Here is a 19,867-nt window from a genome sequence, read left to right as displayed (position 1 = left end):
GGAAGACAGGAGTGCCTGGTGTGCTCTGGTCCATGGGGTCACGAAGAGTCGGACACAACTAAACAACAACAACAACTGCATATGTGATACTGCTATTATTATGATCACCATTGTGAAAAGGGGACTATAATGTGCAATACTGAGAGGATGCAATGCTACAGGATGGCCCATGTTCTATGGCCAGGGGTGCCAACTTGAATAAAATATTGCAGCGGAGGTAAACTCCACCCTGCATATAATTGATAACATGAAGTTCCAGACATGTCCTGGTTTTTGGGTGTAAAAACGTCAGGAAAGTTTGGATGTATGGCAACGCAATGGGAAAAGCAGTTCCAAATCACTATTTTCGGGTTAGGATTCTGAAAAAAAAGCTCAGCAATTTGCGTTTGTTTACCCCAAAAAACTTAACAATCTTGGTGGGGGGGGGTTAGCAGGTGTCAGGAATTTTACTTTTTGAAATATGGCAACCCTAGGGGATGTCCCCTTCAAATATTTGATTGGAGGCTCCTAGGAGTTGGCTCTTATCCTGATGGCCTTGCAGCAAATTTCCTGGTGGCCCACTGTCGTCTTCTTGTTTAGCGATCCCTTGTAGCTGAGTAAGATTGTCTTCCATAAACACGGTTTTAACAATGAGTCTGTAAGTGACTGTGGAGGCCAATTATGGATCCACACGTCCTTCCACAGTGGGGACATTGGTTCCGGTGGGAGTTGATCACGGTCTGGATTTGCCAAGCGTGCCTTCCTCCTGGCACGTTTCTCCCTTGCGTCATGAGTTTGAGTGTCTTCAAAGCCCATGACACCTCTGGTAAAGGCTGTTCTCCAACTGGAGCTCTCCCAGGCCAGTGTTTCCCAGTTGTCAGTGTTTATACTACTTTTTTATTATTATTTGCCTTGAGACAGTCTTTAAACGTCTTTTGTTGACCACCATCATTATGCTTTCCAAAATGACCAGTCCAACGAAGTTGATGTTGAAGAATCATTGCTTCAATGCTGGTGATCTTTGCTTCATCAGTACACTGATATTAGTGGCCCACTGTAATGCGGAGCTAACCAGGGCTATCAGCTGTCTGGTTCCAAAGCGCCCTCCCTGTTTGCATTGAGCCTGGATGGCCCCCTGATTTTCCCCAGAGCTGATTGGTGATGAAACAACTGCTGAGACAGCTAGAGTGCTGGTGGTGAAAAACTCGCTCTGAAGCAGACTGAACACAGGTTAGAGCTCAGCATGGAGCCTGCCGAATGGTGACAGTGATGGTGAAGAGGACCTTCTTTGTCAACTCTATGGCATCTGAAGAAAACAGTACCAGGAGACTCTTTTAGATGGTTCAGTCTTTCTTTTCCCCCAAAAAAATTTTTTTGGGTTTTTTCACAAAAAACACACACAGACAAATAGAGAAACAAACATAAATCATAACCTTATGAAAACTAATCTAATTAACATTGTTAAGTGACTTCCTCGTATTCCCCGGTTAGATTTCAGTGTATCTCATTATAACGGTTTTCCAAATCAATATTCTTATAAAATTAACTTAATCACTTAACATCTTTCTTTCCAATTCAGCATTAAACATATTAATTCATCACATTACATATTTAAATCCTGAGCCTATCCGGTATTTGCAAGCTTTTTCTAATTAATTTAACTTAACCTATTTAACTAAGTAGTCATTAAATTTTGTCCATTCTTCCTGGTACTAGATGGTTCATAGTCTTAAGAGAACCACCTTTGCCATCGGGGCCTGGGGAGGATCCCAAGATCTCCTGCAATGATTTTGCAAGGGGTTTTTTTGCAGATAAAGTCACTCAGATTCGGAAAATGCTACACTACACCATGGGAGCTGGGCCGGAGCGGGAGAGTGCTAGAGTCCTGTCTGGTCGAGTTGCATGGGATCAATTCCAACCTGTTACCTCCGAGGACGTGGACAGGCTGCTTGGACAAGTGAAACCGACTCCCTGTCTCCTTGATCCTTGCCCATCCTGGCTCATAAAGACAAGCCAGGCAAGGCTGGGTAATGGGCTTTGTGGGGTAGTGAATGCTTCCTCTGTGAGTCTTCCCAGTCACCTTTATTAAACCGGTTCTTAACAAAACCATTTTTGGACCTGGCCATCATGGCTTGTGCCTCGGGGAGGTCACATCAGTGCAGCTAATGCAACAGTTTCACTTCACCCCCCACCGGCATACTCAATTGTCTCTCGGATGCCAACAACAGTATCCACTCTGGCTGGGGTTGATGGGAGTTGTAACCCATTTTCCATTTAAGGGGAGGTTGCTATGGTTCTTCCTGGAGGATTAACACTGGCCAGCACTGCAGGAACAGTTGGCTATGCTCAATCCCCTCTTAGCCAGCAAATAATGGGGAAAGGGTCCCTCTGCCTGAAAGTCCTGCACTTTAGACACACATTTTCTAATTCACTGCCTACTGGACCTGCTGGGTCACATTTTTTTGCACCATAGATAAACGCTTGCAAGCTTGCAACACCCTGGTTTCAACAGAGTTACTTTAATTTACCTTTTCTAATCGCCAAAGTAGGTTGCGAGTTTTCTGCCCGCAAAGCAGCCTGGCCTCTTCATATTTAACAGATGGGTGGTGGTGATATTATTATTATTATTATAAAAGAAAAGAAAAAATTGTCTACACAACAGGATTGTTAAGAACTGAAGCTACAACTCTGCGGAGTCGAGTTAAAGGCCTGTTCTACGACAAGAGCATATTGGGTTGCTGCAACTAACTTTTACTCATAGTGTTCCTGTTGATATTAACGGCCCTAAGATAATTGTGGCTGCTAACTTCAATTAGTCTGCTCTGACAAAAAGTTACCGGTAAGTGCAACCTTCAGGCTTCAGAGAGAGCACAGAACAAGTTATTCAGTTCCAGGGAGTTTCCTAAATTTCAAACTTGTGAGCTCCTCTTGCAGATAAAAAGATTGTGCAAGCATCTTTCAAAAAGCTTTCTCTTCTTTTTTTAAAGATTGGGAGTCTCAAGACCACCATTTGGGGATTTTTCTTTTTAAAACAACAGGGAATATGCCCTCAAGACAGAGAAAAACTAGAACCCTGGCAACAAAAGAGAGCACAAACAAATTGTTCCTGCTTTTTTTACAGGTGTTTAGTGATAAGCATCTGCTCCGCAGGGCACATTACAACCAAGAACTAAACGCAGGTTGTGTTCTTAGGAGCAGTGATATTTTTCCAGAAGGTGCCAGAGCTCACCGGGAACTTCTCCTTCGTTCTCTTAGAATGGTAATGATGCCCACCTGAGAGGGTCAGCTCCAGCTAAAGGAAGAGCTGTCCAGAAGTGAACATAATATTGCATACCACCTCAGTCTCCCAAGTGGTGCAAGATTCTAGGGCAGTGGTGGCGAACCTTTTTGAGATCGAGTGCCCAAACTGCAACCAAAAACCCACTTATTTATCATAGAGTTGTTGAGCGTTTTTGGGGAGGATTGACCAAAGTTGTTGACCTTTTTGAGGAGCAACGCACAAACGAAACACCTGACTGGCAGGCACGCATGTCAACCAAACACCACTGCGGGCAGAGCACAATCAAGGAAGCGATACCAACTCAAAGCTGTGTCGGAGACTCTATATAATAATAATAATAATTTATTATTTATACCCTGCCCATCTGGCTGGGTTTCCCCAGCCACTCTGGGTGGCTTCCAACAGAATATTAAAATACAATAGTCTATTAAACATTAAAAACTTCCCTAAGCAGGGCTGCCTTCAGATGTCTTCTAAAAGTCTGGTAGTTGTTTTTCTCTTTGACATCTGGTGGGAGGGCATTCCACAGGGCGGGTGCCACTACCGAGAAGGCCCTCTGCCTGGTTCTCTGTAAATTGGCTTCTCGCAGCGAGGGAACCGCCAGAAGGCCCTCAGCACTGGACCTCAGTGTCCAGGCAGAACTCTAGGGGGCGTTTGACCAGTGGTGTGTGTGCCAACAGAGAGGGCTCTGAGTGCCCACTCTGGCACGCTTGCCATAGGTTCACCACCACTGTTCTAGAGGTTCCAGGTGCTCAGCTGAAGTCCTTGTTACCTTTTGGAAATGAGGCACAGCAGAGACAGTGGGATCTTTATGATATAAGGTAACGGTAACAGACCCTGGGACACTCTCCCCAGCCACTCTGGGCAGCTCCCAACATGATATTAAAAACGTGATAAAAGATCAAACATTAAAAACTTCCCTAAACAGGGCTGCTTTCAGATGTCTTCTAAAAGTCAAATAGTTGTCGTAGTTATGCTTCTCTCTCCCGCCCCCCTATCTTGCAGAGGAACTCATCTGACTAGTTCACCAGCAAAATTCTCCATTAAATTTTAACCCTTACCGCATTGGAAAGGGGCTCAAGGTGCCTTATTTGGTGGGAAATTCCCTTATCCCAGCGCCGTGTCCCACTCCTGTCCCTTATTGATGATGTCCCTTAAATTTCCCGGGTTCCATGCTCGCCCAGCTCAGGAGGGAAGCAGCAGATTGGGGTTCTCCGCCGCGAGAGAGAGCATGTGCACGAGCTGCCTTGTCTCCATCTCTCCCTTTCCCCCCTCAGGTCAGGGGCGCGTCGTGAGGAGACGGGTGGTGGCGGGCAGGCAGGCAGCCCCTCTCTTGCGAGACTTGCATGCAGAAGGGTGGTGCTTCAGCGGCGCAACAACCTCATGCTGGCCTCGCGGGCGGCATGGGCGAGAGTCTCCCTCCCTCCCTCTCTCTCGGGCGGGGAAGGGCCGATGGAACTCTTCGCGCCAGGAGGATGGCAGCCCCGACTGCTGCTTAGCATCCCCTCCAACCAGTGCAGCATCTTAATGTAGTGATTTCCCCCTCTGCATCCCTTTCATAACTCTATTTTTATAAATCATTTGTCCATCCATAATTCAAATTTTTACTACAAGTTTTCTGTCAATCCTACCAATGTATGTAACTCTTTACAATAGCTTTTCAAATAAATTATAAACTTTCCCCATTCTTTATTAAAGAGGTCCTCTTCCTGGTTTCTAATTCTGCCTGTAAGCTTTGCCATCTCGACGTCGTTCATCAGTTTTGTCTGCCACTCTTCTTTGGTTGGAGTTGTAGACCCTTAGGATCATCTAGTCTAACTCCCTGCAAAACACAGTCGGTCGCAGCAAAAGCAGAATGGCTCCATCAGTGCCGGATTTATGTATAAGTCAAGCAAAATCCCTTATTTTGGCTGCTGATCCCTTATTTTCAAATCTGTAAGTTGACAGCTATGATCCCGTTCCTTCCTGAGCAACTTTCCGAGGGCGGCATGCCAGCGGCAGTTGGCATCAGAGGCCAAGCCAGATGGAACAGTAAGCGCAGCTTTTTAGCTTTGCGCAGGTGGTTGGTTGCTACACATGTTCAACTTCAAACACCCCTCCCTGTTCTTTGCATAGGTGAGCAGGAGAACAGTGTCAGCCACACCCGCCTGTGGTGTGGGGCAGAGCAAGTGTGTGGCACAGCTTGCACAGCAAACTTTTGGGTAGCGAAAGAGAAGCACAAGCAAATTTTGGAAGACTTCCTGATGATGCACGATTTGGCAGATCCCATTTATTGATTTATTTCGTTAAGAATCTAACCGCGAGCTAAAAAATAAGTAAATAGAATGCATAAAGACATTTTAAAATGTAGAGGAAAACAACAAGAACCATATGATCTGTTCTCTAATAATAATAATAATAATAATAATAATAATAATAATAATATATTAATTATACCCCTCCCATCTGGCTGGTACTGAAGTCTCATATCGAATATAACTGTAGAAAGGACTTTATGATATGAAAGTAGAGGCAATGCATGTACTTCCGTAACTCAAGAAAATATTTAATAAAAACAATTGGGAAAAACAACAATATGATCTGTCATTGATGCTTTAGATGAGATTCCTGCATCGCAGAGGGATGGACCAGACAGGGGTCCCTTCCAGCTTTACCATTCTATGTTTCTATGGTTCTATATGACAAAATATAATTAAGATTACAGAACTATATAACATATATGTAGATGGATGAACTTATTGTTTCCCTCAAATAGACATTGATGCATGACTCACGATGGTTTCAATAAATACGTTCATTAAATTTGTCCATGCGTAATCTTCCTCCAAAAGCAATCCGTTCATCGGTTGCAAGAATTCCCATGTCATCTATCCATCAATCAAAAGAGATACAGTGGTGCCCCGCAAGACGAATGCCTCGCAAGACGGAAAACCCGCTAGACGAAAGGGTTTTCCGTTTTGGAGGCGCTTCGCAAAACAAATTTCCCTATGGGCTTGCTTCGCAAGACGAAAATGTCTTGCGAATTCCTGCGGGGTTTTTTCCCTCCCCCCCTTTTCCTAAGCCCTAAGCCGCTTATCAGCTGATCCGCTAAAAGCCGCTAAACCGCTAATAGTGCTAATCTGCTAAGCTGTCAATGGGCTTGCTTCGCAAGACGAAAAAACTGCTAGACGAAGAGCCTCACGGAACGGATTAATTTCGTCTTGCGAGGCACCACTGTATAGAAATGCCAAATGCACAATCCAAATAAAAACAAGAACCACCCAATTATTCCCCCATCCCCAACACATTTTAAAAGGGCATTGAATGTCAGTCAACCAAAGGCCTGGCTAAAGAGGAACCTCTCCCCTCCGCCCCGGCGCTTAAAGGTGTATAATGAAGGCGCCAGGCAAACTTCCTTGGGGAGAGCATCCCACAAATGGTTAGCCACATATAAGTGCATTGCAGGGGGTTGGATGATCCTTGGTGTCCCTTCCAACTCTACAATTCTCTGTTTCTACAATTTTGTTCTGTGAGACCAGCATGCCCACCCACACAAAATGTCTCCCTTCTCCTAGGGTTTCGTTTGGTCTGCTGATTGACGATGAGGAATAAGGTTGTCTCTGCACTGTGAACTCACACCAGGGCATATTATTATTATTATTATTATTATTATTATTATTATTATTATTATTATAAAATAATAATATGTCAAGGAGATAATTGCACAACTTTTAGAAGGCATCTGAAGGCAGCCCTGTATCAGGAGGTTTTCAATGCCAGCCAGAGTGGTGGGGAATAATAAATAATACTAAAAATAAATGCCACTTGAAAGGCCATAGCTTCCCCTCAAACGAGCCTGAGAACTGCAGTCTGCTCACTTGCAGTGAAACACTTCTAAGAGCCTTAGTCACAGCCCCCTGACCCTTGGAAGAAACACGCACGAGAAACATTTCTGTCAAGGAACGAATAAAACTTTAATACAGAAACCAGGAACTTCTCAACATCTATATGGGGCTCTCATTCTCCAAAGAGGCAGAATGCTAAACTTCGGCTGTCTATTGCAACAGCCTTGGCTGCTATACTAACTGAAAAATCTGTCTTTCAGACTGAGAAACTCAAAGTTCAACAGCCGTCTCCGTTTTTGTTAGCCCAACATCTTACATTGAACTCACGCTTAACGTGGCCCAAGGCCACGTTTGAAACAACAACAACACCCCGCCACCACCCAAGCGAGGACTGGGGATGTGAATGCCACAATACGATGAGGACTAGCCGCTTGGTAAGTACTCGTCTGTATTAAAACCAGGGTGGAAATGGTTGGGGTTTGGGTGGCTTCTCCATAGCAATCGTGGGCATGTGCCCGCCCACCTCGCCCTGCCCTCTCTTCAAATTTTAGCATCCTAATACAATTCAACCGAGGTCAGAGAGGCTTAACCCTTCAGCTGCCGCGAGTAGAAAGATCCTCATCCTCTTCCTGAGTAACTTGAGGCTGGCACTGGGGACACCACCAAGTAAGTCTTCTCAGTCCATCCGGAGGACCAAAGGCTTCTTTCCTCACCTGGTGCCCTTCAGGGCATCTCTCTTTCTGGTAGATCTGCCAATGTTGCCTCCCTCTCTGCTGCTTGTTGATGAACCACTCCGAGGTGAAGCGAACAGCATGGTCAAGCAGGGACCTGAGTTCCGGGAGTGGCAGGAGGGATCCGAGGGAGAGCGGATGGATCTTCGCTAGGTACAGGGCCTCGTTCTTAATGATATTCCCTGGGATGAAATGTTTAAAACAGGGCATTTAACACCATCAAAACTTGCTAAAATGTATAGGACAAGATCTAGTGAGTGATGGAAATGTAAAGAAAAGGAAGGTATCGTTTACCATATGTGGTGGACTTGTAAAGAGGTAAAGGTTTTCTGGGAAATGATATACAGTGGTACCTCGGGTTACAGACAATTCAGGTTACAGACTCCGCTAACCCAGAAATAGTACCTTGGATTAAGAACTTTGCTTCAGGATGAGAACAGAAATCGCGCAGCAGCAGCAGCAGCAGCAGCGGAAGGCCTCATTAGCGAAAGTGGTACCTCAGGTTAAGAACAGTTTCAGGTTAAGAACGGACATCCAGAATGAATTATAGGTGAAACTTGGAAAATTAGAATATCGTGGAAAAGTTCATTTATTTCAGTAATTCAGTGAAGCACAGTGGACCAACACCAGCTGATTACTTGGCTCCCCAAATCAACACAGACTATGGAAACTTCACACTGGACTTCAAGCATCTGGCATTGTGTGCCTCCCCATTCTTCCTCCAGACTCTGGGTCCTTGGTTTTCAAATGAAATGCAAAAGCTGCTCTCATCAGAAAAGAGATTTGGGGAGCCATGTCATCAGCTGGTGTTGGCTCATTGTGCTTCATTAAGTCCAGGGTCAACACAGCCGCCTACCAGGAGATTTTGGAGCAATTCACGCTTCCTTCTGCAGACGAGCTTTATGGGGATGCTGACTTCATTTTCCAGCAGGACTTTGGCACCTGCCCCCACTGCCAAAAGTACCAAATCCTGGTTCAATGCCCATGGGATTACTGTGCTTGATTGGCCAGCAAACTTGCCTGACCTGAACACCATAGAGAATCTATGGGACATTGCCAAGAAAAAGATGAAAGACATGAGACCGAGCAATGCAGAAGAGCTGAAGGCTGCTATTGAAGCATCCTGGTCTTCCATAACATCTCAGCAGTGCCACAGGCTGATAGCATCCATGCCACGCTGCATTGAGGCAGTAAATGATGCAAAAGGGGCCCAAACCAAGTACTGAGTACATATGCATGCTTCTACTTCTCAGAAGTCCAATATTGCTCTATTTGCAGTCCTTGTTTTACTGATTTCATTTAATATTCTAATTTTCTGAGATTGTTAATTTAGGGTTTTCATCAGCTGTACGCCATGATCATCACAATTATAACAAATAAAGGCTTGATATATCTCGCTTTGCATGTCATGAGTCTATCTCATATATAAGTTTCACCTTTTAAATTGAATTACTGAAATAAATGAACTTTTCCACAATATTCTAATTTTCCGAGTTTCACCTGTAAGTTCTTAACCTGAGGTACCACTGTATAATGAGTGAAATAAAATGTTTAAAAACACTTTTGTTAAAAAAAACCAGAAGCCTTTTTACTGGGTATAGTAGGCAAAGAGATACAAAAAAAGGACACTCCTTTAGGTATACTTCACTGAGGCCATTTAGGGCTTTAAAGGTCAGCACCAACACTTTGAATTGTGTTCGGAAATGTACTGGGAGCCAATGTAGATCTTTCAAGACTGGTGTTATATGGTCTCAGCAGCCACTCCCAGTCACCAGTCTGGCTGGCTCCGTATTCTGGATTAGTTGTAGTTTCCAGGTCACCTTCAAAGGTAGCCCCACATAAAGTGCATTGCAGTAGTCCAAATGGGAGATAACTAGAGCATGTACCACTCTGGCGAGACAGTCTGCAGGCAGATAGGGTCTCAGCCTGCGTACCAGATGGAGCTGGTAAACAGCTGCCTTGGACACAGAATTGACCTGTGCCTCCATGGACAGCTGTGAGTCCAAAATGACCCCCAGGCTGCGCACCTGGTCCTTCAGGGGCACAGTTACCCCATTCAGGACCAGGGAGTCCTTCACACCTACCTGCCTCCTTGCCCCCCAAAAACAGTACTTCTGTCTTGTCAGGATTCTACCTCAATCCATTAGCCGCCATCCATCCTCCAACCGTCTCCATCTCACACAGGACCTTCAGCACCATTCTTAACCTGAAACTGTTCTTAACCTGAGGTAACACTTTAGCTAATGGGGCCTCCCGCTGCTGCCACGCGATTTCTGTTCTCATCCTGAAGCAAAGTTCTTAACCTGAGGTACTATTTCTGGGTTAGCGGAGTCTGTAACCTGAAGCATCTATAACGTGAAGCATCTGTAACCCCAGGTACCACTGTACATTTTTTTATTGCTTTCATTTTATGGATCAATGGTCTCCTTAGATGGTAAAATTCATGTCAAATTGTTTTAGGGGTTGTTTTTAACAGTCTGGAATGGATTAATCTATTTTGCCTTACTTTCTATGGGAAAGCGCGCCTTGGTTTCAGAATGCTTTGGTTTTGGAACGGACTTCCGGAACGGATTACGTTTGAGAACCAAGGTACCACTGTACTGGGAAGAAAACTAAAGAGATACTGCACAACCCGATACATACCAAGCCCTGAGAAATATCTTTGGTCCAGGAGGGTGTGGCACACAGGTACAGCTTTCCACAGGGCCCCCAAAGCACGTTCCTGATCAAACTCCAAGCTCAGGATGTCAGTAGCCGGCTCAGCGGTAGGAGAAGAACAGCTATGGATCCGGCAGTTATAAAAGACGAGAAAACCCCCTCCATGAAAATGCAGAACCAGCCTGAAAGTCGAACGAAGAATATCTTATTATCTTAGAATAGGGGTGGGGAAACATTTTGGTCTCTATGATCCAGAGTCTTATTGTGATCCGGCCAAATCTGAAAAGCAGGGACCACCTGCATGTCAATCAATTGGTGTCAGATGATTGACAGGTGGGTGGCTCCACTCATCTTTCCAAATCCCACGTGCAGCATCTCAAAGTATTAGGCAGACATTGGGCTGTTGGTAGTCCCTCTACTGTTTGCAAAGGGCTTTTAAGACAATTCACCCTGCTCTGCTGTCTGCGTCAAAGGTGACCTGTCTGAAACCACTTTGCAAAAGCACTCTTTGAAGCAATGTGCTCAGCAATGTTTAGAATAGGGCTTTGCAAAACTGCAGACTGAAGCATCCTCCCCTCAACTCCACCCCGCCCAGCAAATGTTTGAAAGAGGTGGGAAGACTGCTTCTAAGGGCCTTCAGAAGTTCAAAACAGAGCCCAGGGACTCTTAAAGAGCTCCACAAAAGCACTCTTTGAAGCAGCTGCACAGGAGAGAGGATTCTCCTGCAACCGGAGAGAGGAAACACTGCACAGATTCCTCTGTCCTCTGGCCCACCTGCTTGCTTAAATTAGAGGTCCAAGCCAGACGGGGCGGATTTTGGTAATATGGCACCCTGAGCAAGGAGGAAATTTAGTGCCCCCATCCCTAAATATTTCCTATTAACACAATAATTCTTTTTGGTAAAGTTACATTTTTGTGGATTTTCTCAGTAGGTACTCATATAAATGTTGTTGTTGTTTTGTTGTTGTTGTTGTTTGCCCACTTAGCTTGATGCCTGGTACGGGGAACTGCCTGCACAACCCTAAATCTGGCCCTGACCCAGCCAATCAGCTGGTGGGTGGGTGGACGTGTTTTTGCAAAAATAATAGCCTGTGAGCCGAAGGTTCTGCACCTCTGGTTTAGAAAAAGTGTAAGCTGCTGCCTTGGTCTATTTGCCTGTGCTTGAAATCCATGTCACTGTAGGCTAACACTTGCATTAGGACTTATGACAGTTTTTGCTCACAACTCTGTGCAAACAGGAAGCTACCTGGGCCTATTTTTTGTGGCATCTGCACAGCGTAAAGGTAAAGGTAAAGGTACCCCTGACCATTAGGTCCAGTCGTGGCCGATTCTGGGTTTGCGGCGCTCATCTCGCTTTATTGGCCAAGGGAGCTTGCATACAGCTTCCGGGTCATGTGGCCAGCATGACTAAGCCGCTTCTGGTGAACCAGAGCAGTGCACGGAAACGCCGTTTACCTTCCCGCCAGAGCGGTATCTATTTATCTACTTGCACTTTGACGTGCTTTCGAACTGCTAGGTTGGCAGGAGCAGGAACCGAGCAACAGGAGCTCACCCCATCACAGGGATTCGAACTGCCAACCTTCTGATCAGCAAGTCCTAGGCTCTGTGCTTTAACCCACAGCACCACCCACGTACCTCTGCACAGCATAGTAATTATCAAATTCGTACCTGGGAACCGGATCTTTCCAGTCTCCTCTTTTATTAGCCTTGTTGGCCCTTGCAAACTCATTGGCACGGACACTCCCATACAGCCAAAAGTGGAAGTGTAGCCATTTCCAAGGGGGTCCAGCAGCGTCGTCCATAAATGATGGCAGATCAGCTTCATGCTCCTCCTGCAGGGGGCGCCACGGACCCCCAGAGACGGCCTTGCCTCCTTCCCAGCTCTGGAGAATGGGACTGCCTCTGCCACGGCCCATCCCCTGGCTGCTTGACCCGGGTTTGGAAGGTTCTGTAGACGAGCCCTCGCTGCTGGGTGCTGCTTCCTGAACGCCATCAAAAGCCAGGAACAAATTCTTCCCATGGACCTGAAAGAAATTGGGGATATCAGAAGGCATCGTTTTCTGTTTCACACTGTATTCATCATGGAGATGTAAAATTTCAGAAGCTGCGCCTTGGTTTTCAAACGTTTTGGAAGTCAAACGGACTTCTGGAACAGATTAAGTTTGGCGCTTTTGTTTTCGCTATTTATTTTGTGTTTTTGTTTCCGTGGCCTTTTCGGTTCATTTGTGACTGTGTGGATGATAATTTTTATCATCTACGATAATGCCTTATTTATTTTATAGTACAGTACATTGATTATTGCTTTCATTTTATGGATCAATTTAAGTAAAAAAAGGTGAGGTAAAGGACCCCTGGATGGTTAAGACCAGTCAAAGGCGACTATGGGATTGTGGCGCTCAGCTCGCTTTCAGGTCGAGGGAGCCAGTATTTGTTATGTTGAAATTCTTAATAAAAATTACCGTATTTTTTAAAAAAGAAAGGGAAAAAAATAATAATATTGCTGTAAGTTGGTGGGCACTAAACTTGACCTAAATTTCTGGAATCAAGTGGGTGCTAGAATTTAATTAATGCTTGGAGTATTAAAACTAGGTTGGCATACCCAATGTGTTTTTAAGCTGTTGGGCACATCAACAGCTACTAAAGATAAGCTGCTTTGACATTTGTATTGGGTGTTTCTAAATCCTCTGAAATTAGCATGTACTGTATTAAGTTTTAATTAGGCCAAGCTCAAGATGATGCTTTGAGTGATGTAAAGGGACCCGTGACCATTAGGTCCAGTCCTGGCTGACTCTGGCGAACCAGAGCAGCGCACGGAAACGCCATTCACCTTCCCGCCGGAAGTGCTTCAGGTTGAGCGTTTTCAGGTTACGCTCCGCGGCGACCCAGGTTGCATTCCTTTCAGGTTGCGAACGGCCTCCGGAACGGATCCCGTTCGCATCCAGAGGTACCACTGTACACAAGGTATTTGGGGGAGCCAAATGGGTGCGAGACTCACCTGAGTGTCCCGCAGCACCAGCCCCTTCAGATCATCCGGGTTCATCTGCTTCGTGCTTCCCCCTACTTTGGTCACGGCCTGCCCCACAAATGGGGAGCACTGAAGCTGGAACCTCTTCACAGTCGGGCCCTCAGGCATCGCTGCAGGAGAGGGAGAAAGTTAGGGGGTGGCAGCCGGGTCCCTGAAGCTGAAATGGGCCAAGTTAAGCACTCAAAGACACAGCTCTTGTGCAATGGACTTTCCACCGACAGGGCCAGCTCCAAGCCTGTACTTTTCAGCAAAATTTTTCAGTAGGGGGCCAGTCCCTCAGACCTTGTGGGGGGCTGGACTATATACATTTTTTTTTTGGGGGGGGGAGGAATGAATGGATTCTATGCCCCACAAATAACCCAGAGATGCATTTTAAACAAAAGTACAAATTCTACTCATGTAAAACACCAGGCAGGCCCCACAAGTAACCCAGAGATGCATTTTAAATAAAGGGGCACATTATACTCATGTAAAAACACGCTGATTCCCGGGCAGGATTTAGAAGGCCGCTGGGACTTAGTTTGCCTACCCATGATGTACAGGCACAAAAAACTGTGGAATATAAAGAATAATAGAATCGCAGAATCATAGAGTTGGAAGGGGACCAAGGGTCATCTACTCCAACCCCTGCAACGCAGGAATCTCAACTAAAGCATCCATGACAGATGGCCATCCAAACTCTGTTTAAAAACTTGCAAGGAAGGAGAGCCCACAACCTCCCGAGGGAGACCGTTCCACTGTTGAACAGCTCTTCTCCTCAGAAGGTTCTTCCTGAAGTTTTGTTGGAATATTCCTTCTTGTAACTTCAACCCATTGGTTTGGGTCCTACCCTCCAGAGCAGGAGAAAGCAAACTTGATCCATCCTCCATGTGAAAGCCGTTTAGATCGGGGTAGGCAACCTAAGGCCCGGTGGCCAAACGCGGCCCAATCGCCTTCTCAATCCGGCCTGTGGATGGTCCGGGAACCAGCGTGTTTTTACATGAGTAGAATGTATCCTTTTATTTAAAAAGCATCTCTGGGTTATTTGTGGGGCCTGCCTGGTGTTTTTACATGAGTCGAATGTGTGCTTTTTTTAAAAAAAATGCATATCTGGGTTATTTGTGGGGCATAGGAATTCATTCATTATTATTTTTCCAAAATATAGTCCGGCCCACCACATGGTCTGAGGGACGGTGGACAGGCTGAAAAAGGTTGATGACCCCTGGTTTAGACATTTGAATATGGCTATCATATCTCCTTTTTTCCAGGCTAAACATACCCAGCTCCTTCAACCATTCCTCATAAGGCTTGGCTTCTAGACCCTTGATCATCTTAGTCGCTCTCCTCTGCACACATTCCAGCTTGTCAACATCCTTCTTAAATTGTGGTGCCCAGAACTGGACACAGTATTCCAGGTGTGGTCTGACCAAGGCAGAATAGAGTGGTACGATTACTCTGCTTCTATGCTTAGTTATAGGCAGTTATGAAAACTGTATCACGTCACACACTCTCCTCAGGACGGAACAAGCACGCTAGCAAGTTGGTAGATGGTTGCCTCTTCAGAGGCTTGGTGTGGGCAGCTGGTAATAATAATAATAATAATAATAATAATAATAATAATAATTTATACCCCGCCCATCTGCGTCGCTTCCAACAAAGTATTACAATACAGTGGTCTGTTAAACATTAAAAGCTTCGCTAAACAGGGCTGCCTTCAGATGTCTTCTAAAAGTCTGGTAGTTGTTTTTCTCTTTGACATCTGGTGGGAGGGTGTTCCACAGGCCAGGTGCCACTACCGAGAAGGCCCTCTGCCTGGTTCCCTGTAACTTGGCTTCTCGCAGTGAGGGAACCGCCAGAATGCCCTTGGCACTGGACCTCAGTGTCCAGGTTGAACAATGGGGGTGGAGACGCTCCTTCAAGTATACTGGGCCAAGGCCGTTTAGGGATTTAAGGGTCAGCACCGACACTTTGAAATGTATTCGGAAATGTACTGGGAGCCAGTGTAGGTCTTTCAGGACCGGTGTTATATGGTCTCAGCGGTCACTCCCAGTCGCCAGTCTAGCTGCTGCATTCTGGATTAGTTGTAGTTTCCGGGTCACCTTCAAAGGTAGCCCCACGTAGAGCATGTTGCAGTAGTCCAAGCAAGAGATAACCAGAGCATGCACCACTCTAGCGAGACAGTCCGCGGGCAGGTAGGGTCTCAGCCTGCATAGCAGATGGAGCTGGTAAACAGCTGCCCTGGACACAGAATTGACCTGCGCCTCCATGGACAGCTGTGAGTCCAAAATAACTCCCAGGCTGCACACCTGGTCCTTCAGCGGCACAGTTTCCCCATTCAGGACCAGGGAGTCCTCCACACCTGCCCACCTCCTGTCCCCCCAAAACAGTACTTCTGTCTTTACAGGATTCAACCTAATCTGTTAGCCGCCATCCATCCTCCAACCACCAGAAATGGCAACGATGCAGATGTTCTTGGCCTTCTGTCTGCTGCCCAACACATTAAAGTACGTTTTGTAAGGCTGCTCATTCTGGCCTGGGTCCTGCTTTCTGAGCATCTTCAGCTGCAGGAACTGACACTCTGACAGGTGCAACCTGTTTCATATTTGCAAGAAATCTACCTTTTGGTGCAGCAGCGCCTACACTTTGGAACTCCTTGCCAATTGATAACCAGCAGGTGCCTTCACTGTACTCTGTTCAGCACTTGTTAAAACCATTTTGGTTTCCAGGAGACTACCCAGGCATTTGGAATGTTGATGTGGTGTCTCAATCCGCTTTAAGTTTCTCACTTTTTAAAAGTCGATTTTAACGGTTTCATTCTTTTTGCAACTGACACTCTGACAGGTGCAACCTGTTTCACATTTGCAAGAAATCTACCTTTTGGTGCAGCAGCGCCTACACTTTTGTGGTTGAGTTTTTAAAAAAACAATTAAGCGGTGAAGCTCGTGTGGCTGACGTATTCCTGTACCGCAGGAGGTTGGACTATAAATGATCCTCAAGGTCCCTTCTAACACTGCAATTCTATGATCCTATCATTTCCTCCGATTTTCTGGCATGGATACTACGTCCGGAAAGCTTCCGCGTCCAACACGTCTACGTGTTCACATCCCTCTACGACTGCAGACGTCAGTAAGCAACCCCCACCCCCCGCGAACACAATGCTTTGCCGAAGGAAGCCGTGCACACGTGCACCCCGCGTGTCAGAGTCGCCACGCGCATCAGTGGGAAGCAAGTGAACGTGTGAACGCTCCGCGTGCTCAGCCAACCTGGTTTCTCTCTGGCTCTCTCTCTCTTTTTAGGCTTCTGCGTTCTGATCATGGCATTTTTGCGGAGAGGAATCCGGACTCGGTACCTCTCCAGGGATGCGAAACTCCTTTCGCACTTTCTCAAAGCAGCTGATCCGGCAGACCAAGTCAGCAGAGCGCCGAACTGCGCGTCTCCGGAGCGATCGATGTCAGAGCGCCCTGCCTTCCCCGCCTCACCTCTTTTGGGCTCCGCTCTCTCCTAGCAGCTGTTCATGGTGATGTCTATGAGCAGATGATTTCTCCCAAAATGCCACCTAGAGGTCAGGACAAGTTCCTTCAGGGTTGTTGTCCTCTTGGTTTCCAAAAAAGCACTTTATCACTTTGGGCTTTGTGCCTCTGAGCACGCACAGAGTGTTCCCCCCGCCCCGCGTGGGAGAAAGGGGCTTTTAAAAATATCCAAGGTTCAAGGGATTCTGAGCATATGCAAATTGCTTTTTTTTTTTAAGGAAAAGAACTTTTAAGGGAATGTGGTGAGAGAGGGTTTTCTGAACATGTGCAGAGTGCAAAACAACCAAAACTGCTCACCCCGTTTGTCTGCCTTCCTCGGAAAAGAAGCTACAGTTAGAACTGGATATGGAACAACTGATTGGTTCAAAATTGGGAAAGGAGTAGGACAAGGCTGTATATTGTCTCCCTGCTTATTTAACTTATATGCAGAATTCATCATGCGAAAGGCTGGGCTGGATGAATCCCTAGCCGGAATTAAGATTGCCGGAAGAAATATCAACAACCTCAGATATGCAGATGACACAACCTTGATGGCAGAAAGTGAGGAGGAATTAAAGAACCTTTTATTGAGGGTGAAAGAGGAGAGCGCAAAATATGGTCTGAAGCTCAACATCAAAAAAAACGGAGATCTTGGCCACTGGTCCCATCACCTCCTGGCAAATAGAAGGGGAAGAAATGGAGGCAGTGAGAGATTTTACTTTCTTGGGCTCCATGATCACTGCAGATGGTGACAGCAGTCACAAAATTAAAAGACGCCTGCTTCTTGGGAGAAAAGCAATGACAAAGCTAGACAGCATCCTAAAAAGCAGAGACATCACCTTGCTGACAAAGGCCCATATAGTTAAAGCTATGGTTTTCCCAGTGGTGATGTATGGAAGTGAGAGCTGGACCATAAAGAAGGCTGATCGCCGAAGAATTGATGCTTTTGAATTCTGGTGCTGGAGGAGACTCTTGAGAGTCCCATGGACTGCAGGAAGATCAAACCTCTCCATTCTGAAGGAAATCAGCCCTGAGTGCTCACTGGAAGGACAGATCCTGAAGCTGAGGCTCCAATACTTTGGCCGCCTCATGAGAAGAGAAGACTCCCTGGAAAAGACCCCGATGTTGGGAAAGATGGAGGGCACAAGGAGAAGGGGACGACAGAGGACGAGATGGTGGGACAGTGTTCTTGAAGCTACCAGCATGAGTTTGACCAAACTGCGGGAGGCAGTGGAAGACAGGAGTGCCTGGCGTGCTCTGGTCCATGGGGTCACAAAGAGTCGGACACAACTAAACGACTAAACAACAACACTTTAGCACTTTGGGCTTTGTGCCTCTGAGCACACACAGAGCATTCCCCCTGCCCTGCGTGGGAGAAAGGTGCTTTTAAAAATACCCAAGGGATTCTGAGCATGTGCAAATTGCTTTTTTTTAATGGAAAAGAACTTTTAAGGGAATGTGATGAGAGAGGGTTTTCTGAACATGTGCAGAGTGCAAAACAACCAAAACTGCCCACCCCTTTTGTATGCCTTCCTCTCCTTTACATACTCCTGTTCTGGAAGCTTTGCCCAGACTATAAAACTTTGTCCCTTGGAGAATCTTCGATTCATGTCCCCTACGGCTCACCTGCGCTCCACAGGCTCACCTTCTGAATTCCTTCAACTGGTTCATTTCTAAAACAGGAATGGGGGAACCTCAGACCTGGTGGTCATATGAATCATGCAAAACAGCATAAATGATGTACTTATGCTGAACTTCTGTAACTCACCCAGAGTTCAGTTTCCCTTGGTGCAAAATTTGAGTTTTCAACCTGCAAAATGTTTGAAACTATATCAGATCCTGCTTAGCATTGCAAATGTGCTTGCAGTTGCAGTACATACTAGCGAGTTTTGTTGCTTTCTAATGTTGCTTTCTAGTGTGCGTGTGCATGCGCAGAACTCCGCTGCAACGAAGAGATTTTGAGAAGCGAAAGGACGAAAAAGGAGGACTTTCTCGATTTGGAAATGAATGCCTGTCCATTTATTTCCGTTCATTCTAACAGGTGAAGTCAGTATGCAGATCGGTAGTCATATCGCATCATAATATATAGAGAGAGATTCACACGTATATATTATAACTTTAAATAATCTTAAACTTGTTCGGGCTCCTGCCTCGCCATCGACCATTCAAGCAAGCATCTTCTTGGAACAGCAACTTTCCACAGACTCTTATCACACTAAAAATACATGGATTGTTTTTATTATTATTATTATTAAAGAAATGGTATGAACGTCACTTAAGGTTATCAACCAGTTTATTGGCCCAAAGATGCTGGTCAATTTCCCTAGCCTAACCATCCAGGGCTGCCAACTGGGGCGAACTACGTTCAAAGAAGTTCAACTTGTAGTTCAAAGTAGTTCGACTTGGAGGTGGTCAACCTGTTTCTGGACTCCAGCACTTCCACCTGCAGGTGGGGCTCACATATTCAAATGCTTCAAACTCCCTGCAGGTAGAAAACTAGCAAGTCAGGGAGAAACATTCCCCTCCAGCCCTCTCCCTGATAAGCTAGTTTTCTAACTGCAGGGGGTTGTCTGTTAACTTATTTATTTACAGCATGGTGGAAGTCTTGTGTAATACAACCTCCCTCCTGTAGCCTGGAGTGGTAAAGGCACAAGTTTGCATCCTCAGCTAAGCTGCAGCATGGGTCAACCTAGAACACATCGAAATTTGGCTGTCGCTTCTTTTGTAAAACAAAATACATGGAAATTCAACAGGTGAAGTGTTTCTTGGCACAGAGTGATGAAAACAACGGGGAGGGTCACATTCGACATTTCTCCAGTGCTCTGCAGCCTACCTGGTTACCTGATTTATTTATCTTTAAGAAAAGCCCCATGGGAAGAGTC

The 19,867-nt window shown here is 45.9% G+C and overlaps 1 protein-coding gene across 4 annotated transcripts; it reads right to left on the bottom strand.

The window, feature by feature from the left end:
- Window positions 1–7,187: 7,187 nt before the first annotated feature.
- On the bottom strand, window positions 7,188–16,896 carry NEIL2 (nei like DNA glycosylase 2). 4 transcript variants are annotated; one of them, XM_079968954.1, is made up of 5 exons: window positions 16,826–16,896; window positions 13,468–13,607; window positions 12,141–12,496; window positions 10,458–10,654; window positions 7,188–7,996 (listed from the first exon to the last, which is right to left on the bottom strand). In XM_079968954.1, the coding sequence occupies exons 2-5, from the start codon at window positions 13,603–13,605 to the stop codon at window positions 7,677–7,679; spliced, it is 1,011 nt and encodes a 336-aa protein (XP_079825080.1). In that variant the 5' UTR covers window positions 13,606–13,607; window positions 16,826–16,896; the 3' UTR covers window positions 7,188–7,676. The 4 variants fall into 4 exon arrangements, with proteins under 4 accessions (XP_079825080.1, XP_079825079.1, XP_079825081.1 ...); XM_079968953.1 differs by having other exon boundaries at window positions 16,740–16,885; XM_079968955.1 differs by having other exon boundaries at window positions 13,468–13,654; window positions 16,826–16,863.
- Window positions 16,897–19,867: the final 2,971 nt, after the last annotated feature.

Source organism: Podarcis cretensis, assembly GCF_951804945.1.
Source record: "Podarcis cretensis genome assembly, chromosome: 3".
In the NCBI taxonomy this organism is placed as follows: domain Eukaryota; kingdom Metazoa; phylum Chordata; class Lepidosauria; order Squamata; family Lacertidae; genus Podarcis; species Podarcis cretensis.
Note: the sequence above shows the minus strand (reverse complement) of the source record. Positions and strands in the feature narration are given on the sequence as shown.